Source organism: Homalodisca vitripennis, unplaced genomic scaffold, assembly GCF_021130785.1.
Source record: "Homalodisca vitripennis isolate AUS2020 unplaced genomic scaffold, UT_GWSS_2.1 ScUCBcl_20;HRSCAF=552, whole genome shotgun sequence".
Taxonomy (NCBI): domain Eukaryota; kingdom Metazoa; phylum Arthropoda; class Insecta; order Hemiptera; family Cicadellidae; genus Homalodisca; species Homalodisca vitripennis.
The window spans coordinates 235,858-259,588 of NW_025776140.1; the positions used below are offsets into that span (position 1 = coordinate 235,858).

General features: G+C 34.1%; 3 protein-coding genes across 3 annotated transcripts; all 3 read right to left on the minus strand.

The window, feature by feature from the left end:
• Window positions 1-327: 327 nt before the first annotated feature.
• Window positions 328-1,319, minus strand: LOC124370121. Its single transcript, XM_046828412.1, has 2 exons — window positions 738-1,319; window positions 328-589 (listed from the first exon to the last, which is right to left on the minus strand). Exons 1-2 carry the CDS (start codon window positions 1,294-1,296, stop codon window positions 483-485), a joined length of 666 nt encoding a protein of 221 aa, XP_046684368.1. The 5' UTR covers window positions 1,297-1,319; the 3' UTR covers window positions 328-482.
• Window positions 1,320-19,124: 17,805 nt separating this feature from the next.
• On the minus strand, window positions 19,125-21,818 carry LOC124370132. The gene is made up of 2 exons (XM_046828423.1): window positions 21,141-21,818; window positions 19,125-20,859 (listed from the first exon to the last, which is right to left on the minus strand). Exons 1-2 carry the CDS (start codon window positions 21,374-21,376, stop codon window positions 19,125-19,127), a joined length of 1,971 nt encoding a protein of 656 aa, XP_046684379.1. The 5' UTR covers window positions 21,377-21,818.
• Window positions 21,819-22,803: 985 nt separating this feature from the next.
• LOC124370126 lies at window positions 22,804-23,731 on the minus strand. Its single transcript, XM_046828416.1, has 2 exons — window positions 23,535-23,731; window positions 22,804-23,363 (listed from the first exon to the last, which is right to left on the minus strand). Exons 1-2 carry the CDS (start codon window positions 23,697-23,699, stop codon window positions 22,908-22,910), a joined length of 621 nt encoding a protein of 206 aa, XP_046684372.1. The 5' UTR covers window positions 23,700-23,731; the 3' UTR covers window positions 22,804-22,907.

Below are 23,731 nucleotides of genomic sequence, written 5' to 3' on the forward strand. Positions count from 1 at the left end.
AGCGAGTTATTACAAGTAACATTTGAGGCACTGGGAAGTAAAAGATGGTTACTGATATTCTGCTGAATTGTAAAACATGGTAACTAACATTTTGTAAAGTTGTGGTAAACGAATCCTACAATTTAGCATTAATCTTGCAGATTTATTCTTCCATGTATTGATAATCGAAGAGCACAAAGCAAAAAGGATGATAGTCACATTATGACGATTTTTCAGAACAGAGAATTTTGACTTTTACTTTCACCTCACCACCTTATATATTGAACAATGTTTAAATTAGTCATTTTTATTTGAAGGGCATTTAATTTGTTGTTGAATTTTATGAATTAAAATTCTATATTCATTAGAAACAAATATACAGAGCTAAAAAAAGAAGGAAATTACAATAAAAACACAGCAAAAAAGATGAATGTCCTTTACTCAGTCACTTAACTAATACGTAAATCTTGTTTCTTTTTAATTAGAACAATGTCCCACAGTACTTAATGTTCTTGTGGAAGTCTACCATAGAATTCCCTTGCTTTGGGTCCACAAAACTGTTTCAAATGCTGAAGATCATCGTATTTAGGCTTTGGCACAGGAACAAGATCTGAAAAAATAGTTTTCCATAAAGTTCATATTATTGTACTTCTGATAATCAAGATTATTCAATGAAAAGATTTTGTATAGCAACAGAGTGAATACTATCTACCGTATTCCTATATTATTAGCATAATTTAAAGTAAAATCTAACTTACCAGAGCGACTTTGGGGTGGAAGATCAAACGAGCCATCATCATAGTGGTGAACTTCAAGGTTTAACATTCTCAAATTTTGTTTTGATATCAATGGAGAAAGCTGCCAATATCCAGTATAGGAGGCTCTGTGTTCCACAAGTCTTGAGTGTTGTTTGAGATAACGGATTTCCCTAATAGGTCGTGTAGCAAAGGGGCACTTATTAGTATAAAACTTTGAAAAAAACTCAGTCCATTTGCGAAAAAGAGGTAAATCTGCCTCGACAACCTCGAAAGGGGAAGGTTTTACGCGGCAATTCCTTATTAGCTCCACCCAATCTTCTGGCAACTCAGCGGCATATTTTTGATTTATTAGTCCCATGTTCCGGTCACATTCTAAGAAGGAATGTCCCCTTATTGGAAACACTACTTTAATAGTGTCTAATTTTTGCAATACATTGACGACATAGTGACAGAACCGAATGAGCGTGTAATTTTTGTTCTGTCCAGAACACGAATCACAAAAAATGTGTAAATGCTTCACTTTTGGATCAAGTTTTGTAAAAATGTAGTGATTAAGCATGGAAATTACTTCATCTGCCCCTTTCTTCCCTTCAGTCTGTAAGAGAAGGAAAATAAATTAGCCTATATAAATAAGATAACTTGGTTGGGGAGATGGCTTTCCAAGTTTATGAACTACTAATATTAGTCTCACCATCTTTGATTAAGATAACGCTGATATCGTAGAGTATTGCTGAATAAACTAGCCAAAAATTTTCTTTTCGTGTCAGCTCTTTTATAACTTTACCAGGTCATAGCTCGAAGCTTGTTTTAGAGTCTAATATTAATCTAATACAATACTCACGTGTGTGAATTAATATATGGATACTGCCAACTGAATGGAAGTATCGATATTTCCATGAACTTCCCTAGTAAAGTTAGAAATTCTAAGTTTCGGTGTAAAAACTTTTTTATAATGTTCATTTAAAAAATATTATTCTTGTTACTATTGTAGCCCAGGAACCATAATGTTTTACTTAAATAAGTAAAGAAGTATCATGTCGTTTTCCACATTTTCAGAAATAGTAACTCCACACGGTATAAAATGTGAATTAATGTAGCTGCCTAGATACTATCTTGAAATTTGTTCTGTGTTCCTAGATGTTTACAAAAGCCACCTTAAGCGATGATCTTCAGAAATTATTTCGTTTTATTAATATAAGATATTTAGTCTCATGTTGCTGAATATATGTTTGGAAGAAATTCTACTTATCTTTTACCAGTAATACATTCCGAGTGTAAATGCTTTTTCAAAAGTACCTTTCACGGTCAGTCTTACTACATTTATTCATATTTCGCACTATAAGAAATGAAAAAACTCATCACTTGTTTTTTACGCGGATAACCATTTAATACCACAATAGGTTAATTAATTTTTTGTCTCATTTTATTACGCGGTAATGAACATAAATATTTTGTACTAATATGATATATTTCAAAGTGAATTTTTTTAATCACGCTTGAGAATATTACAGGAATCGAAAAGACGTAATAAACTAACAATTATAATTAAAAACGTGATATAAAGTGAACATAGTAATCCTCGGTCCCTACCTTCAATAACTAGTTAAGCAGTAATAATAAGATGTTGTATATTGTAGGGTTCCTCAAATTTTATTTCAAATCAGTTAAATATAAGGCGTTTTTGAGAATATGTAATCACAATATATACATGTAAATAGGACAGTTAGCTGATCACAGCAATATAAAACAAATACGTTGTCATGAACACAAGTAACATAGTTTTGCTCCTGAAATGTCTTTTAATTTTTCCACCTTGTTACTTACATGTCTTTTAAATTAGAACATGCCTTGAAAGGAATTGTGTCTTTAGTCACGTCACGTGACGGAATGGACGTGATGGAATGGATGACTCGATAAGTGTTGTGTTTGATTGTTAAGCAGTTTTGTTTTGCGGTTACTTTAACCTTGATTATAGTGAATGTTGCAGACTAGAAAGCAATACATTAGAACGAATTCACTCAGAAAATAAATGAAAGTATTAGCTACTGTGATGTGTAGAATCGTATTGCAGCGGTATTAATAAATAATCAAAACAAATATAACGAGTCGTAGGCATGCTGTTTTCCGGAAGTAACTTATTCATTGGAAGTGACCATGTGAGTTTCTATTCCAAATATTATACATTTGTAAATATTTTTTAAAGAGGACATTGTTTAGTTATATCGTTATTAAGTTAAGGTGCAGTATTCTTTTCTTAGAATTTAGTGCCTAAATTTTTGAGTTAGTGTCAGTCTGGGATATGAAATGGAATGAATGGATATCAATGTTAGTATTCTTTTTGTAAAATTTTATGTGTTTAGCATATTATGTGTTTATAGGCCTAGTATAGGCTATGTCTAAAATACTACAGCATTTTAGGATATTTCTGCTGGTATGTTCACTGTTATTGGGTTGTCATAATGTTATTTTTACCTATGTACTAGGTGTTCTTACATGTTTGGTAGTCTAGGCATAGAATTTGGTAGTTTTTTTTACTTTAGTCACTAAGACATTGTTTTTTTTTTTTTTTTTTTTTTAAGGAAAATGCTTGAAAATTAAATTTAAAAAATAACAGAACAATACAGTTTTTGGGTTGGTACGATAAGCGGACCCGGTTTTTTATATCGAAGAATATAGTCATCGATACCTAATATTCGCATCTCAAATCCTAGACAATCAATATAAAAGTACCTATAATAAGCTAGTCCTCAATAATAATCATATGTTTTAAATTTAAATATGAATTTAATATTTACAGTGATCAAACAAATTATTAAAACTACAATTAGGAAAATGAAGATGACCATATTTACTCCTCTTACAGTTACAGTTGTTTCTTTCCCACAAATTTCACATAACTTAATGGGTTTTTCGGTACGAGTCCAACATGTTGAAGCCATGAAAAAGCAACGTGTAGTTTTCTAAAATTGACTGCCATTTTTAATAATCAGAATTACTTATGTAAAATTGAAATATTATCCTACGTGTATTATTTTAGGGTGCTTACAGAGGAGCTGTTAATATAGATTATTTTAAGTTAATAGTTGAAAATAATTAATCAGTATCGATGGTTATGATTAAGTAATATCGTTTGCCAATTTCGATATAAAAAACCGAGTCCGCTTATCGTACCCTACCCCAGTTTTCGAAAGACAATTAATCTCACAAAAGACACTAGTAGTTGAATGGTCTAACAGTTATCCCTCCTGCCATCAGCAAGGACGGCTGCAGTATAATAAGAGGCCATCACCACAATAGAATCATACTTATGATTATCTATAAACTATAGAAACAAAAATATTGACACGAATTACGTTATATTAAAAACTATCTATGTTATGTGTATCTATAAAATGTAACAAACAAAACTGTTTTAACAATTAGTTACTTTTTACTCTTTTTAAGGGTATACTATGATTCTATTGTGGTGGTGGCCTCTTATTATACTGCAGCTGCACGGGGCTATGATGATGTCCTCGATAAGTAAAAAAAAAAAAAAAAAAACGACTGCAGTATGATAAGTTGCCACAACTATAATTGAATTAACTTATGATGAGAACCATTTAAATGTTGTCGGGCATTTTTATACTGTAAAGTAATTGTAAGTATAATATTGCTCGAACAGTAATAATAACGTTGTATTATTTTGTACTGAAATACATATATTCAATCTTAAAAGTCTATAACATAATTGAGTTTGACATTATTGTTCCAAATTGATTAAAACAAAGTTAAATTATTTATGGTATTTGAGTAATGGCCTCTATAGATGGGAAATACTGTAATTTTTGTTAGGCTGCAGTATAATAAAGTGACCAACGCCATCTAATTTCATTGCTGTTATTTCATTTATATAGTGAGTAGGTTAGTGACGATGAATATGCGGATGTTGGCCAAAATGTATTTTTAAACATAAGCAATGTTTTAAATACAAACTTCGTAGGTCCACTAACTTTTGTAAATACCTTAGACTCTATAGAATATAATTGGAGAGCTACAAAGAAATCCTTATAAATGTGTCAGAAGTGACTGCATTGCTGATCATCTTGCACCTTTTACTTTAGATGTTTATCTACTTCTTAGACTTTTACTATAATAGAATCAATTGAATTATCACAAAAAACTATAAATTTTCACAATAAACTATTGGTAATAACTCAGAATGAAAAAAATATTCAATGTGGCTCGTTAATGTCCAAGAGAGTAAAGAGATAGCTGGCAACAGTGCAGTGTTATAAATTCCTCAGAATAGCCAACTCAAAATCTTCCAGAAGAAAGTTTTCAGTTTTTTGCAGAAACCTGTCAAGTAATTTAACACTATTGGAAGTTTAGAACTTGACAGATTCCTGCTCTTTACAATGTGTTTACTGCTAAAGAATAATTATCCTCATACATAGATAAAACTCATTTTTGCTTATGTTACTGCATGACAGGTTTTTGACACGAATAAATATCCTTAGTAAATTATTAAATTATCTCTTAATTTCTAATCCATATCTACATTCTCACCCACTCCCCACCCACCCTTCAGGAGCTCATAATTGGTATATATGTGAATGGCGACCACAAGGTATCTGAGGTGAGAATGTTCTTGCTCTATATTTATTTATATGCTTCTTTTATGGGATTTTTTGTCTGAAATGGATTCTCTACTTTTTCCTGTTTTTTACAAGCCATTATTGTCTGTCTTTTCTTTCAGACTGAAGGAATATTTTATCTCATCTTATTCTTTGTTCCACTGTTTCAGAGCATGACACACTGGGAGTGCGATACCGATATCCCAATCTCGTGCTGATGAGAGTTGTGGTTCACTCTGCCGAGGCATAAGTCATATCCTAGTGCCATCCACTTCTAATCTCATTAGGAAATGTTCAATAGATGGGAATGTCAGAGTCCCTAGTATCATGCACGAGCCTTAATTTGTGCATGTATTCCTTACTTGACAAAAGAGTTAAACTGGAAACTGATATACTACATAGTAGTAATACTTACATGTTGACACCCATGGTCAACAACTAGGATTAATTAATAAAAAAGAGTAATACTTACATGTGTCATTACTCCATGTATATTTACATATGACAATCAAACAATGAGTAATGTCAATATACTTGTTATGAAAGACAGAAAGTGCTTAAGGGAACCAGGTAGTGAAATATTTTAATTTAAACATTTTTTTTTATTATTTATTATTGTTGCCAATCTTTTTCTGAACAATTTTATACCAAATATATGCAAATCTAAGCACTAATTCATATTAATTTTTTTGTGCAGGAACGCACTGAGCTGATACACATATCAGTAGGGTTTCCCATTTGTTTCCCCTAAAGTTTCCCCTACACCCACTAACAATTTACCAATTGCTGTGATGGAGCACATAAAACCAATATATAAAGACTTAGCAGACCCAAATTTATTTAAAAAATGTGTTCACGGAAAGACACAAAACCAAAACGAGTCCTTCAATAATATGATTTGGACAAGGATTTCCAAAAACAATTTTGTTGGACTTTCCACTTTGACAATTGGAGTGCAAGATGCAATATTGTGTTACAATGATGGAGCTCTTGGGAAGATAAAAGTTCTTGATAAGTTATGTGGCCAAGCAGGAACTAATTGTGTTGTAGGACTCAAGCGACAAGATGAACTCCGCATATTTGAAGCTGAAAAAGCCATGAAAGATATAGAAAAAAAGCAAAAGAAGTCAGAAAAACAGTGAAACGTAGAATACTTGAGAATGAGGAAGACCCAGATAACCCAGCCTATGGCTATGGTGCACACTAATTATGTTCAAGTAGGTAGGCCTATACACATTTGTTAGTTTTAGGGCAGAGTAAAATTAAATGTTGGTTTTCCGAAAGTTTGTTTTTTTTGTCATTTGGTACTATTATTTTGCAAACTATTGAACCAAATTTGACCAAACTTGCACACATTCTTTGTATTATCACAATAAACAATAATAAGATGTATTATTACATGAAAATAAAAAAATAATAACACTTTTATGCAAAAAAAAATGTTTAAAAAATGTTTTAAAATTCAAAAATCAATAAAAAAAAGTTGTAAAAAATATATGTTTGAAAATCCTTATTATTGTTAACAGAGCAACAAACAAAATAGTGTGAAAGTTTCATTGCAATATCTCTTTTAGTTTTTGAGAAAAGTGTACCTAAAAAAGGTAAATTTTACATGGGCGAGCGCCACTACCTGGTCCCCTTAATTTCTTTATGCCTTAATCAAATTTGTAATCCATTATATGATATTTATACACATGTTATTTACCTGGTGGTGACCCTATATCAGTTTCTGTGTAATAAATATATATATATATATATATATATATATATAATATATATATATATATATATATATATATATAAAACATTTATTTAGATGTCATATGTGAGTATACAGATATTAATGCTTACAAGTTGAGATCCTTGGTAATCAACTATAATTAATTCAAATCAAAGTAATAACATTTGTTATGTATCATACGAAATATTGACATCACTCATTCTTAGATGTCATGTGTGAGTATACATTGATTTATGCTCACAAGTAGAGATCCATGGTCAACAACTAGGATTAATTAATAAAAAAGAAGAATATACTGTTGTGTCATATTGTTGTGTCATATTGTGAATATTCTTTAGATATCATGTGAGTATACAGATATTAATGCTTACAAGTTGAGATTCTTGGTAATCAACTATAATTAATTCAAATCAAAGTAATAACATTTGTTATGTATCATACGAAATATTGACATCACTCATTCTTAGATGTCATGTGTGAGTATACATTGATTTATGCTCACAAGTAGAGATCCATGGTCAACAACTAGGATTAATTAATAAAAAAGAAGAATATACTGTTGTGTCATATTATTGTGTCATATTGTGAATATTCTTTAGATATCATATGTGAGTATACATATATTAATGCTTACAAGTTGAGATCCTTGGTAATCAACTATAATTAATATAAATCAAAGTAATAATATTTTGTTATGTATCATATGAAATATTGACATCACTCATTCTTAGATGTCATGTGTGAGTATACTTTGATTTATGCCAAGTAGAGATCCATGGTCAACAACTATGATTAATTTAAAATAAAGGAATAATGTTCTGTTATGTATCATATGATATATCATCATCATTTATTGTTTAAATGTTGTAACATGTACCGTAATATATTGACTTCACTTGTTGTTTAGATGTCATATGCTTATCAGTAGTGTATGCTTACAAGTTGATCCACAGTCATAACAATGATTAATTTAAACTTAGGATTAATATTCTGTTATGTATCCTATGAAATATTGACATCACTTGTTGTTTAGATGTCATGTGGGGGGAAACATTGATGTATGCTTACAAGTTGAGATCAATAGCCAATAACTATGATTAATTTAAACAAAGGATTAATATTCTGTTGCGTAACATGTAATACATTGATATCACTTATTGTTTAGATGTCATATGTGAGTATAAAGTGGTTTATGCTTACAAGTTGACATCCATAGTTAACAACTATGATTAATTTAAACAAAGGATTAATATTCTGTTATGTATTATATACTTTATTGTTTACATGTCATGTGTGCATATAGTGGTTTATGCCTAAAAGTTGAGATTCACAGTCAAAAACTATAATTAGTGTAAAAGATTAATATTCTGTTGTGTATTATATGATATTTTGACATCAAATATTGTTAGATATCATGTGTTAGGTATACAGATGTTAAAACTTACAAGTTGAGATTCATGGTAAACAACTATGTTTAATTTAAACTAAGGATTAATACTCTGTTGTGTAACATGTAATAAAATGACATCACTTATTGTATGGATGTCATGTGAGTATAGCCTACATTGATTTATGCTTACAAGTTGAGATCCATAGTCGACAACTATGATTAATTTAAAAGAAAGTATTAATATTTTGTTATGTATTATGTACTTTATTGACACCTCTTATGGTTTGAGATGGCATATGCAACTAAATAGTGGTGTATGCTTATAAGTTGATCCACAGTCATAACTATGATTAATTTAAACTTAGCTATGAAATATGACATCACTTATTGTTTAGATGTCATGTGTGAGTTTAAAGTGTTTTATGCTTACAAGTTGAGATCCATAGTTAACAACTATGATTAGTTTAAACAGATGATTAATATTTTGTTGTGTATCCTATGAAATATTGACATCACTTATTGTTAGATGTTGTGTGAGTATACATTGATTTATGGTTACAAGTAGAGAGAGATCCATGGTCAACAACTATGATTAGTGTAAAGGATTAATATTCTGTTACGTATTATGTACTTTATTGACACCTCTTATGGTTTTAGATGGCATATGCGACTAAACAGTGGTGTATGCTTAAAAGTTGAACCACAGTCATAACTATGATTAATTTAAACTTAGCCTATGAAATTTTGGATCCATGGTCAACAACTGCAAGTATGATTAACTTAAAATAAAGGAATAATGTTCTGTTATGTATCATATGATATATCAACATCATTTATTGTTTAAATGTTGTATCATGTACCGTAATATATTGACTTCACTTATTGTTTAGATGTCATATGCTTATCAGTAGTGTATGCTTACAAGTTGATCCACAGTCATAACTACTACTATGATTAATTTAAACTTAGGATTGTGTCATATGAAATATTGACATCACTTATTGATTAGATATCATACGTGAGTTTAATGTGGTTTTGCTTATATGTTGAGATCAATAGTCAATAACTATGATTAATTTAAACGAAGGATTAATATTCTGTTGTCTAACATGTAATAAATTGACATTACTTATTGTTTAGATGTCATATGTGAGTATAAAGTGGTTTATGCCTACAAGTTGAGATCCATAGTTAACACTTATGATTAATTTAAACAAAGGATTAATATTCAATCATGTATCATTTCCAATATTGACATCATTTATTGTTTAGATGTCATGTGAGAGTATACATCGTTTAATGCTTACCAGTTGAGATCACTTATTGTTTACATGTCATGTGTGCATATAGTGGTTTATGCCTAAAAGTTGAGATTCACAGTCAACAACTATAATTAGTGTAAAAATTTATATTCATTTGTGTATTATATGATATTTTGACATCAAATATTGTTAGGTATACATATGTTATAGCTTACAAGTTGAGATTCATGGTAAACAACTATGTTTAATTTAAACTAAAGATTAATACTCTGTTGTGTAAAATGTAATAAAATGACATCACTTATGGTTTAGATGTCATGTGTGAGTTTAAAGTGGTTTATGCTTACAAGTTGAGATCCATAGTTAACAACATGATAGTTTAAACAAATGATTAATATTCTGTTATGTATCTTTTCCAACATTGACATCACTTATTCTTTAGATGTCATGTGAGAGTATATATTGATTAATGCTTACCAGTTGAGATCCATGGTCAACATCTATGATTAGTGTAAAGGATTAATATTCTGTTAGTATATAGTGGTGTATGCTTACAAGTTGAGATTCACTCTCAACAACTACGATTATTTGATTGATTTCCAAAATTTATATACAGAGTAAATAAAATATAATACATAGTATCTTTATAGGAAATCATCCCCACATGGGCATCAGCCTGTGTGTGGGGAAACGAGTTCATCAGTCTGCACTACCAATAACACTCAAAATTCTTAAATCAATATAAGGGAATGAAGTGACATTAATAAGAACATTTTTATTAACAAATTAAAAAAAGAAGATTTAACTTCTAAAATAAACCATACAAGGCCAGAGCATGGCATACCTGAGTAAATTAAGTTATTAAAAAATCTAAAATTCGAACAGAGTATAACTTATGTAGCAAATAAAATTTGAAGACTTAAAAAAGTAATGTAAAAAACTTACATAAAAAAGAGCAATCAGAAAGACTTTAGTTAAAAATTAACCAACATAAGTAGAGAGGGACTTGGATCACACCTGCACATCCTGTACACACTCTACACACACCACTCACGCACACATGCACTCACCACACGCCTTCATTGGCCTGCACTCGAACGATTATACAAACTCACCAAACAATCAGACTAACATTAATACATAAAAAAAAACAGGATACCTAGGTGTAAATTGAGGAAAAATACTGATGAAACACATCTCTCCCAGCATCTATTAATCATTTATTGACAAATTTTTTGTACGTACTAATAGTGCAAGGTCTTGGGTTTTTTATAACGTTTAGTAATTTTGAGAAAATAATATGAGCAATATAGTGAGATAATGTTGAATTAAAGGCTTTAACAAGCCTAGGAACAATGAGTGGTGTGAATAAAATCGAGTAGCTACTTGCAAGTAGGCACTCGCAAGGAGGGGAGTGTCCACTCGCAGTCTCGAGTCACATTTATATTTCGTGTGAATAAACTTGGTTTGTTGAAAAGCGAGTGCCTACTCCCAGAGTCACATAGGGGAGACCGGGGCACTATTGGACGTAATTTCATGTTTCACTTTATGCATTTTTCTAATTATGAAAACTGTTAGTTAAAAAATTTTAGTTTTTTGCCTTGTGTTTAGTTGGTCTTCTAGAACCCCACAACAAATTTTCTAGATAATTTGAGCACCCTTTTATGTGGATTATTTTTTTTTTATAAACCTCTACATTTTGTCCAAATTTGCCCCGTCGGGGCAGTTTTGGACAAAATGATTTTTTATTGGGGCACAATTGGACAGTGCTAAAAATTGGTTTAATTGGACATAAAAATAACTCATTTATAGGTTTCAAACATCATCTATATTTAAGTAAACATATATACAAACTTTATAACTGAAAAAAACAGAAGACACACGTAAAAAACTATTTGAAATTAAAAGTAGTCAAATTTTCCTTGAAAACAAAGCAGTTTGCTGCTCTGGATGTCCCACCAATTATATCTGGTTGTCGCAGCTTGAACTCGATGTCTTTGGTTTCGACAAAGCTGACTTCAACATTTTCTGGGAAGTAAAACTTGTAAGAGTTTTGGTTCTTTTTGAGAAATTTCACAATGAAACCATCAGTCACATGCTCCTCTATTTGGCCAATAAAGTGGTAGATGGCCTTCTTAGAAGCAAACTTTGTCAGTATGAAGTCATTTGTGGCATAGTTTTTATCAGGAAGGTAATCAAACAGTTCTTCTTCATCCTCAGAAAAGTCTTCAGGACTAAGGCCTCCATCGTCTAGTTTTATTTGTATCTCATCTTCGTTGCTAGATGAGTCATCTTGATACAGCTTTCTACAGGCCCCCTCAGTTTTTTTTCTTCTTACTTTCCTTTTTTACTGCCCTCTCTTGTTTTCTTTTTTCCACCAACATTTTCTTATGTTCTTTTTCTTTTAACTCTGCTACAAGAGCATCTTTCTCTGGAGTATCAGTCAGAATTCGCGAACGACCTTTTTTTCGGCCTCGCCTTTCCTTTCCCTTAGGAACGTATTTGGGGTAAGGCATGACATCCTCTGGAGTAAGCGTCAATGTAGTAGGTCTTTTAACATTTACTGGTTGTGGCGTTGATGGGCCAGGTACATTCGGGTCAATAGTTGGCTTGTTTGATGATTGTGAGCCTTGTGGGTCGTCAGAGCTTTGGCTATTTTCCATCAACGGAAAGTCACATGACGTACCAGGCACTGGATTATGGTTGTTGGTTTCTTCTACTTGCGATGACATAACACGGTCAGTCACACTGGCACCCTTGAAATCATTGTCAGTGAACACACTGCGGCTGAGTGGATAGATTCCAGCTTTACGAAATCCACTTTTGATGTTAGATGCAGTGAAAGATTCAACAAATGGTTTAGCAGTAAGCTGAGCAATTTCTCGAATTGTAATCGTATGACCAGGATGTTGAGATAGCCAGAGATTGAATTCAGAACGTAAGCGCCTTTTAAACGGACTAAAAACTGCTACATCCAGCGGCTGACTTTTGTGCGTTGTGTGTGGATGGCTAGTGATCATATGTATGCCATGATCTCTGCTGTACATCACCACATCCAAGCCAATGTGGGACTCATGATTATCCAGGGTTAAAACCACGGGGTTTTCTTTAGAACATTTTGTGGCCTTTTGGATATGTTTAAGCGTCTCTAAAAAGAGAGCTGATGTCATCCAACCAGAATCAGAATAAAGAGCTTTGCTTCCTTCAGGTGCCCCAATCATGTAGGCAAAGTTTGGGCGTTTTCTGGGGAAAATGTAAATTGGTGGCAAGTAAGTCCCATCGGCGCATATGACGGCACAGAAAGTTATTTGCTCCCCCCTCTCTCCTGATACGACTTGGCCCACCTGTTTTGTTCCCCTTGCTGCAATCACTTTTGGCGCCTCCAGCACAGTACTTATTCCACTCTCGTCTAAATTTAAAATTCTTGACGGAGGAACTTCTACTTTTGCGAACAAAGCTTCTAGGTTGTCAAAATACGTTCCCACGTTGTGTTTATTAAAGCTAGTGTTCCTGGACAGACTAGTCTTTTCTGCTTGGCGAAGTGAAAGTCCTTGATGTCTCTTCATAAAATGGTTTAGCCATTCTTCTCCTGATAAGCCTGTAGTACGCCATTTAGCAGGTATGCGTTGATCGAGATTCAAAGCCAAGGCATATTTGAAGGCTAATTCCCTGGCCATCATGTAAGTTAGGCCATAGTTCATTCTGGACCTTTCAATGCAATAGTCTGCAATTTTTTGTTCTTGTTCAGGTGTAAATACTTGTCTTTGAGAGTATTTAGTGTTATAAACAGGGGCCATATCTTCTATAGTAACCTCTTTTACTGGCTGGTGCTCATCTTCAACCTCTTGAAATAAAGTTACATTTTCATTGCCCACAGGCTCATTGACATGATCCTCATTGTTAAGCTCATCAACTCCATTACCATTGTTAGGCTCATTAGCTATAAGACTATTCTCATTGTTGACTTCCTTTTGCTTTACTTTGTTGAGTCTGAAATGTAGGGTCGACTTTTTAAGCCCATGGGCTTCGGCAGCTTCTCTAATGGATCGGTAGTTACCATTTCTATAGTCATTTAATGCCGCTACTATAGATTCTTCAGAAATATTAGCCCTGTCTGTTTTCTTTATATACTTCCTAACCATCTTTAACCTGGAAAAACAAAAAAACAGTATGTAGCAATGACAAAACATAAAATAATGTTTTGTCCAATTGTGCCCCATACTTTTGTCCAAAACTGCCCCGAGGTAGGTTAAGATATAAAAATTGAAGATTACAGAAAGGAAGTGACATAACCTCAAAATGAATGAATTCATTGCATAGTCAGTTAAACTAACAATTTCAAAATAATAGACACAATTGTTTCAGGATAATACTTACTGTGAAAGAGATAAGTTTGTGAATATGCAAAATCACTTCATTTTGGGTAAAAAACATAAAATATGAACTCAATTTCTAAGAAGATGTGCCACAATAACCAAACTTTCCACAGTGAAATGTGACCGTCTCAGGCATACCAAAATGGGAAATTGAAGGGAGACAAAAATTTCCCTCTAGCTATAAAAGGCATTGTCCAATAGTGCCCCAGTCCAATAGTGCCCCGGTCTCCCCTACTGGCGAGTGGGCACTCGCCTGTAAACGGGAGGGGGTGTGACCTTGGACAAGTCGTAACGTGAAAGACAGCTGCGCGTCTTTCTGTATCCTCTTTCCCTTCACTCCAGTTCTGCACGTAGAGGAGACCAGTAGTTGTGTTGTGTACTGTGCTTGGTATATGTTTAAATTTTCAAGTAGTCATGGGGGAGTCAAATAATGAAGTAAATTGGGACTTAAGTGAAAACCAGGCAAAATTTGTAAAGATTCTGAAACAGTTTCCAGTTATTTTAGAGAAATCTATGATTCCAGAGTGCAAAAGAAAGCGCTCGTGCGCAATGCTTGAAATAAAGAAGCTAGTGGAAGCGGAATTTAAAGTATGCATGACAGAAGGCCAGCTTTGGAAAAAAATTCAAAATATGAAGGCACGAATTAAGAAGAAGGCCGACGTTAATAGGACAGGAAATAAAAAGGTCGTTTTAAAATCATGGGAAGAAGAGTTTCTGAATTTCATAGAAGCCGATTCCAATCCTTCAATTGTAAGAATGGCAGGAGGAATGGCAGCAGGTGTAAAACCCTTAACTTCGCTTGCAAATGAGGAATCTGATGGAGATTTTAGTGATGAAGAGGAAATGAAAGAAGTATGCCTATTGCAATCCGCTAAAAAACGAAAAATTGAAACGGATGCTTCAACTTCTGTACAAACATCACACAGTAAGAAGAGGAGCAATTTACCAGAAACTGAAGAGACAAAACAACTTTCAACTCCAAATTTGCAGCGTTTAGTCCTGCTCGAGCAGTTGAAGTATTTCAGAAAATCTCAGCAGTTACTTGACATGAAATTAAAGCGAGAGATGCTAAAGGCGGCTAACAATGTCGAAACCCACAAAACAAACCAAAATGATGGACCAAATGATGATTTAAGTGGCGTAATGTTAATAAAAAAAAAAAAAAAAATTGTAGGTACGGGCGTCTGTGTGCCTGGGCCCGTCTGTGCCAGCTGGGCGGCAAACGCGGCGCGCGTTGGCGCGTCCGACGCGGCACACACCGCGCGCCCAGCTAGGCCACCCTCATGCCCCATCATATTTTTGCTGCCGCGTCGGACGCCGCGTTTGCCCCCCCCAGCTAGGAAGCCGCCTTACTGGCACAGACGGGCCCAGGCACACAGACGCCCGTACCTATAATTTTTTTTTTTTTTTAGGATAAAGGATAAGGAAGCATTTATTTATTTATAAAATATAAGTATTAGTTTCCTCAGTAGAGGGAATTTAATTACTCTGTTCCTGGAAACAAACTCTTAACATTAAAGACAAGTCTTACAGAACTTTTTACAAATGTTGCTGGTAGATTACATTTGCCAGTTGCATTCTTCTAGCTTGTCCCAATCGCCTTATTTGGCACTCTCCGTAGTGAGGAATTTCATCTTCAAAATTGTTTTCTTCGCCAGGCTGTTCAGCGACGGCTTCAAAATCTTCATCATTTAGGCGTTTCGCTGTGTTGTGTAAAATAAAACAGCAAATAATAAAGGATGGAATGTTCTCCAACTTAATTCTTAATTTGTGTTGGAGGATAGGGAATCGCTGTTTCATCTGACCAAAACATCTTTCAATAGTAACTCGTTCTTTGGTCAAACATCTGTTAAAGACACTTGAACAGGTGTTGCAGGTGGGGAAAACGGCGTCATTAACCATGGGGCGATCCCGTATCCTGAGTCTGCAATTAACAGCGATTCCCCCACATTTCTTTCCATTACACGGTAAACATCTGAATTTTTCCAAATTCTGGAATCGTGAACGGAGCCAGGCCAAGAAGCATCGACACTGGTAAACTCTTCTAATCCATTGCAAGTAGCCTGAACGTTAACACTTGCAAATCGTTTTCTGTTTATATACTCATCCCCGTGTAAAAACGGCTTTACAATGGGGATTTGAGTGCAATCAATTGCACCTATTGAATTCGGGAAACTGTAGTTTGTTTACCACTTGGCTTTCTCCACTTCCATTTCTTCTTCGGTTGTCGGAAACTTAATCCATACATCAGCCTTGTTTAGAACTGCAGTCGTAACTGAAGAAATTGTCTTGGATACAATTGATCTGTGGACTCCGATGTCCTCTCCTACTCCAAATTGAAAGCCTGGGTCACCCAAATACCGTAGAAACACTTTCATTCGGTTAACGTTTGTTAAGGCTCCACCGCGACGTTCTTCATCTTCTCCCAAAAAATGTTCGGTTAACCACAAAACACTCTCCCTACTAAATCTGTAAAGCGAACGATAGTCGTCCTCACGCGATTCTCTTCTGACTTTGTAAATTTTTCGAGCTCTAACTGGCATACATTCATCCATAACTGAAGCGTGTGCACTCAGGGGTGGCGAGTCTGCTACTGAGGAGACTCACTTGTTTGAGAGTAGGCACTCGATGTAGCGAGTAGGCTTTGGTTTTTATTCACCTCAAAACAAGAGTGTCTACTCGGAGTCACATACCGCCTCATCGTTGGAGAGTAGGCACTCGATGTAGCGAGTAGGCTTTGGTTTTTATTCACCTCAAAACAAGAGTGTCTACTCGGAGTCACATACCGCCTCATCGTTGGAGAGTAGGCACTCGATGTAGCGAGTAGGCTTTGGTTTTTATTCACCTCAAAACAAGAGTGTCTACTCGGAGTCACATACCGCCTCATCGTTGGAGAGTAGGCACTCGATGTAGCGAGTAGGCTTTGGTTTTTATTCACCTCAAAACAAGAGTGTCTACTCGGAGTCACATACCGCCTCATCGTTTGAGAGTAGGCACTCGATGTAGCGAGTAGGCTTTGGTTTTTATTCACCTCAAAACAAGAGTGTCTACTCGGAGTCACATACCGCCTCATCGTTGGAGAGTAGGCACTCGATGTAGCGAGTAGGCTTTGGTTTTTATTCACCTCAAAACAAGAGTGTCTACTCGGAGTCACATACCGCCTCATCGTTGGAGAGTAGGCACTCGTGGGTGAGTCGAGTCGGCTGGTTTTATTCACCTGACGGTCGAGTGGGCGCTCGCAAAAAACGATATTGGAGTAGACACTCGCCGAGTCAAGCTTTTATTCACATGACTGAATAATTCTGTTATGAAGTGAAGAACGCGTAAAATGGCTGTGGTTACTGTGAGTGAAAATTGAATTTCGATGTTGAAACATTTACAAAACTAATGTTTGGATATATAATTGCGAGATGTCAAAAACTTTAAATTCTTCAAATAATAAATTGGTTGGATAAGTACGATTTCGCTTCAGAGCTACTTTTATAATAGATATTTGGACGACTTCTAAGGGAGCAAGGTTATTTTGAAAACAGCCACCCCATGCAAAATTACTATATAGAAGAATTTATTGCACATAAGCATAGTATACAGTTTTTAAAATATCGATAAACTAATTTAAACTAAGGATTAATATTCTGTTGTGTATCATTTCAAATGAGTTGTCCAGTTTCAAAAGGCATTATGTCCATCTAAACTAAATTTTCAGAAATGAGAAAACTGTCATTTAGTAAATTGATGCATTTGGTAAATTTCATTATTATACTAAAAAAAATCTACAGGAAAATACTTCATTTTATGTATTAATTATAGACAAATCCGAATTTAACCCTTTTAGGACCGCGCTTTTTTGAAAAAAACTTTTTGGTTTACAGGAATTTTGTGTAATCTAAAAAAATAAAACAGTCCACACATATAGATACATGTATTTACAAGTTATTGCTTAGGAGATTGCAACTGATTTCAATACTTTTCTTCAATAAATGGCTGAGATACGAGGAAAAATAATAATAATGGTAGAAGTTAGAAAATAGATAGAAGCAGAAAAAGATAACTTAACGACAGAGAACAGGCCAATTAAGCAGTAATGAAACAATATTTTGTCTCTAACTCAGTTATTTCATGGTCTTATTAAGTTTGAAAGTTCATGAGAACTATTCTAAAACTTACTCATACCAAAAAACTAAAAATAAATTATTTTGCACACAGAAGAACTGTTACAGAACTGCTGACAAGTCTAACAAACATGTTTGGTGAGGCACACTCCATGTAAGCCTTTATTACATTTGACACAGGCAGTTCTGGATCTCTTCATTTTACCACCACTTTGAAGACTAATTTTACTGCATACAGCACAACATTTTTCTTGTTTCCCTGGTAACTTGAATATTCCATAAGTTTGAGTAGAAGAGCTGGCAGCCGGCTGGTTGTCTGGAGCATCACCGCCACCACCAGTACCACTGGGAGTCTTCATCCGTAGCCATTCCTCAGATATGTCTCTAATAATTGAGTCGCCAAATGCCAAAACAAGCTAAATCCACTCTGCAAGTTTTTTAGATAAATGCCAAAAACTGATTGCTTTTCTCACATCCATTACATTTTTATGATTTTTGTTTAAAAAAAAAGGTTAAAAAATTAGTTATATTGTTTTAAAATTGCTAAAAAATGGTACAAAAGTTATAATTACTGCAGCCGATTAAATATATGGCATAGCTTGTTTTGGAACAGTAACTATGATTTAGCTGCTTTTGGAAACTTAATCTCCGCCATTTGCTTTTTAACTTTGGTTCCAAAACCAGTTAAATTGCGTTTACCATTCCAAAATAAGTTAAAAACAGAACCTTATATTATTAAATCCTTTTTTCTCAAAACATTGTAGCCTATATTGTTAGGTAAAGTTAGGTTAGGATTAATGAACACAATCGTATTCATTTTCAATACAAAACCATGAATTTATTTATCTACAGAGTTTATAAAATAAATGTGTCGTTTATTAAAAATATTTTCACTCTATCATAGGCTCATCCTCTTCATTTATTTCAAAATCATCATCATCATCTTCTTCGCCTTGATTGGTGGTAGGTAGCTGGAATAAGTCCTTGAAAAACTTCAACTTTGGCTCCCGTTGCCAGTCATTTCCATAGTGGAGATTTAGCAAGCATTTCACATCATTGATTTTTACTTGTTTCACTGGGTGTCCTTCTTGTATCACTCTCAAAACTGCATTGTCAAAATTTTTCCCCCTTTTCATTACTGACTTACTCTCGCCGATTTCAAATACATAGTTTGCTTCTCCTTGTACCAGGATGGAGTTTGGATTACTTTTACTTCTTGAAAAGATAAATTTCTTGGCCTTTTGAAATTGAAAATGCCATTGTCCTGGTTTTTTTAGAACAGCATCGGTTAGAGTTTTCCAATCACTCACAGGGCAATCCGTCCCAAGTTTCACAACAGTACAGTGCTTTTCAATTATTTCAGTGTACTCATTGGGATTGTTGATTACACTCAGATCTTGAAATTTCCTTTCAAGTACTCCAAACACTCTATCAGGGGGAATGAAAGAATGGCCGACTACCGGAAAGAGTAGTACAACTTTAGTAACATGTTTAGGTGCATCTTTCAGGAGCCAATGAGCAATCATACCGACAACAGTTGTGTTCTTGTTTTGGCCACCACAGCCGTCAGAGAAAAGTTTGACTGTGGTGACATTTTCCATGTTAGCGCTTGTTAACCTGTGGTAAACAGCAGATGCAATTTGACTGGACCCTTTTGCATACTGGTTTTCAGTCCAGAGGTAAGAAAAGGTGTTTTCTGAATTCAAGAGGACTTTAGAATGTCCCTCACAAATCACAAAATTATATAGATATAGCTGGCGCTTATAGTATGCGGCTTGGTCCGGTATTTTAGGAAGGACAAGATTTTTCTGACAATCATAGCTCAGAATAAGCTCTTTATCATTATTTTCTTGCAAAAGTTTGTAGAATTTGTCTGCACGGACTTTGTGGGCTTTTAGGTTTAGCTTTAGTGTTTCACGCTTGCCTGCATCTTTTTCTGTGGCTAGTTCACACTCAAGCCTTGTGCAGGTTGAACACTTATCAGTGTACGGAGCGTCAAAACCAATGTTAAAGTTCTCAGAAAAAACCAGCCTGAAAAAGTCATACTCACACTTTAATTCTTCAGTTGGATGCTGCTCAATATACATTTTCCACATTTTTGTAATGTTAAGCTCACTTGGAAGGTATTGCCTATGCTTGTTTTTCGCTCTGCAATAGTGTTTTTGTACTGGAATAAATGTTTTAATAAAAGATTTGATGCTGTCTTTCTTTATATTATATTTATCAACTTGGCGTGCTCCTCCACGAGTCTCCAAAGGTACGACGCCTGTTTCCAGGTACTTTTTGCAAATCAATTGCACTCGGTTTTTACTCTCTTGCAAAATTGTAAGTAGTGCTGCCCGACATACTTTAACATTCTCAGTTTTGTTGTTCCTCATTTTAGGTAAGAAAAAGTCAGTACTTACATTTCTTTTTGATTTGATACCTTCTGGAAGACGAGTCCTTTTTGCTGAGGAAACAATGACGTGCTGAAGAATAAAATTCTTCTTTGATTGAAGGTCAGCGTCTTTATAGTATTGCTGATGTATCTTTCTAACATCCTGCAGGGAAAGTTCTGCGCAGCGGTACTTACTTTTGGCCGAATGTTTACAACTAGGCATCTGTGGAAATCCCTTCGGGCGGTGTCTAAAACAAAATAGGGATTATTAGTTCTCCTATACCTTTAAAAAAATACTAACCTGTAATAAAAACAAATTATAGATCGCAAACGTTGTCAAAAACTGTTGTAGTTAAGTTAGGGCCTAAGCTGAATTACTTTAGGCTGGTTGAGATTAAGTAGTTTAGTTGCGGTTATAGGTTAGTTTAGTTGAGGTTAGGTTAGCTTAGTTGAGGTTAGGTTATTTTAGTTCAAATGAGTGTTAAGATTAGGCTAGTTTAGTTTTCTTTACCAAATGTTGTTAACTTACCTAGCAACTTTTGCAACAGTTTTCTTCCATGCTCTTTCGTTTTTCTTCCTTTTCTTTGCCAAAGGGCCAGGCATCTCTTCTACCAACTCTACTTGTTCCACATTTTGTGGAGTTTCCACTGTTATGTCCATTATATTGACATTTTCTTGTTGAACAATTACAACTTCAGCATTTATAATATCAATACCAACGCCTTCACTACCTTCTAAAATACCTCCTGTATGTTCAGCCTCCATGTTTATGACACACAACAAATCAGGAGCTTTTAAAATAATGTTAAATAATTGAGTGCTATTGCTTCTTATAACACTATTTTAGCCTTTGAAATTTAAAATTAGCCAACAAAATAAACAATTAATTCAGAAGGAAAATGATCAGCAGTTCCCTATAGGAAAAGTCTTTTGGGATTTAACTTATTTTGACACAGAAACATGAAACATTGTAAGTTATTGTAGTTTGATATAGCTGGTTTTGGAACATTGTCATCTGTGCAGATATGACTGTTTTTGGAACCGAATGGCTATAGGATATAACTGATTTTGGAACAACCTTCACTTTTAAATATTAATTTTAAACAGTTTTTAACTGGTTTTGGAACATTTTGAAGTGACAAATCTGTAGCCTAGGTAATACAGAACTCAATGTCATCAATATCTCAACTTTTTTAAATTTTGGATTTAGCCTTGGCGACTCAATTGACACAACAAACTGATATCTAGTCATAGGCTTACCTAAACAATTTAGTTTATACAGAATATACGAATTTAGAACCATTCGTCCAAAAACGTTGAATACAACTTTTTTCCAGAATTTGACTGTACGCCTCTCATCCAGATAAGCATACAGCATCATGTCGTTTGTATCAATTCCACCCATGTATCTGTTATATTCATCAATGACTTTTGGTTTATTTTTTATTCTTTCAAAACCAAATTTTGTGCACCTGGTCTGAACATCTATGGCTTGTGAATCAGACGAGGCAAGTATTAATGGTCTGGACTGTGATGATTTTTCACGATAAGCTAGAGTCAAAACATAGTCACTCCTATAATATTTCTTTTCTCCAACAGCAAATTTTCTTTTAACATCATTGGGTAAGTTCTTCCGGTTTCTTCTTATGGTACCAGTGAGGAAGGTTTGTTTTCTGTACAGGTCTTGTATAAGTCCAAAGCTGGTGTAAAAGTTGTCAACAAATAAATGGAAGCCTTTATTCAAATAGTTTCCCATTTGCATAAGTTTCATGACAACATAGTAGCCTAAGCCGTACTTTTTAATTTCTTCTCGATCATCAGAAAATGAAGCCCCTTTATAACATGTAAACCCCAAACAATAATTCTGCCCTGCTAAGGAAGAAAAGGGTATCTGACATCTGGCCTATTTTGAGCTAGGCTGACTTTACTCTTTTGCTCATTGCCAAGCAGTAGATTTAAATATTAAGTTCTGGTTTTTTGAGGCAATTTGTAATATTGTATCCAGAATCTAAAAATATAGTTTATGAAGTAAAAAAATTCATTTATCATTTAAATACTTGTAGTTACATAAGTGTACCTTAAGCGATTCTAAGCCAAAAAAGCGTATCTGCCACATACGGTTTTTTGGCTTCTTGTTCTATGCGATTTCAACAGAATGATTGTAGGGCTAAACACAGTAACAAGTCACATAATATTTATCTAGTGTTAGTTTTAATGATAAAATGAGACTTCTAATTACTATGATGACAAAGTTACACACATTTTTAGAAATTTACATGAATATTGTCTATACAACTCAGTCAATGTCATGTTCTGTGATTAGATCAGGCTCCTCACTCACTGCTAGATCAACCCAAAAGCCATGTCTGTTGGGAGGCATCAAAGGCACAAGTTTTTTAATAATGTCTTGTTTCTTTTCTTTGTTCACACCTCTGGGGCTGGTTCTTGTATTTGGTTTTGGAACTTCTCTCTTCTTCGTAAATCCTGCTTTTAAAAAGGACAATTGAAAGACTTCCCCACTGAATGATTTTCTGTAGAACATGTCAAAAGATCCTCTTTGGAAAAGAACATGTACCATTTCACTAAGATATGGACAAGGAACTTTATGCATAATTTTATACTGTGAAGAATAGTTAAATTCTGTGAAAAAGTCCTGATGCTCCATGCTCTTTACAGTAACCTTTCCAGAGTTACTAGCTTTGACAGCATCTTTGAAGTCTTCAAAATCATACATTTTTCCTTTTGACTTTATCTGAAACAATACAAAAATTTAAAATTGAATAACTTAAGGAAAAAGAAACAAATAAAAAGCTGCGCCGAAAGTGGAAAAGTAAAAGATTACTTAATTTTATAACATTTACATTATAAAAGTAGAGGTACTTGTAATATAATAGGTTCTAAATTCAAATTTATCATTGCTTACCTGTTTATTAACTTGGTGATGGAAATGGTCTGCAGACATAAATGTATGTCCTGTCTCTAGATAGTTTAAAACAATCTCATTAGCTTCAATATCATTTGAATTTACCAATCCTGTCAGGTAGGAAAACAAAGCCCAATTTTTGTTCTGGGCTGCACAATTGTCCATCCAAATGTGTATTTTTTTTGCATCTCTTTTGT

What these genes read in the sequence shown, in the direction of transcription:
- LOC124370132 (XM_046828423.1), bottom strand. Translation starts at nt 21,376, where the DNA reads ATGGAGGCTGAACATACAGGAGGTATTTTAGAAGGTAGTGAAGGCGTT. An exon ending in ACTGTTGCAAAAGTTGCTAG is followed by an intron (nt 20,860 to 21,140) that starts GTAAGTTAACAA and finishes ATTTTGTTTTAG; the next exon opens with ACACCGCCCGAAGGGATTTC.
- LOC124370126 (XM_046828416.1), bottom strand. Translation starts at nt 23,699, where the DNA reads ATGGACAATTGTGCAGCCCAGAACAAAAATTGGGCTTTGTTTTCCTAC. An exon ending in ATCACCAAGTTAATAAACAG is followed by an intron (nt 23,364 to 23,534) that starts GTAAGCAATGAT and finishes GTATTGTTTCAG; the next exon opens with ATAAAGTCAAAAGGAAAAAT.
- LOC124370121 (XM_046828412.1), bottom strand. Translation starts at nt 1,296, where the DNA reads ATGCTTAATCACTACATTTTTACAAAACTTGATCCAAAAGTGAAGCAT. An exon ending in TCCACCCCAAAGTCGCTCTG is followed by an intron (nt 590 to 737) that starts GTAAGTTAGATT and finishes CTATTTTTTCAG; the next exon opens with ATCTTGTTCCTGTGCCAAAG.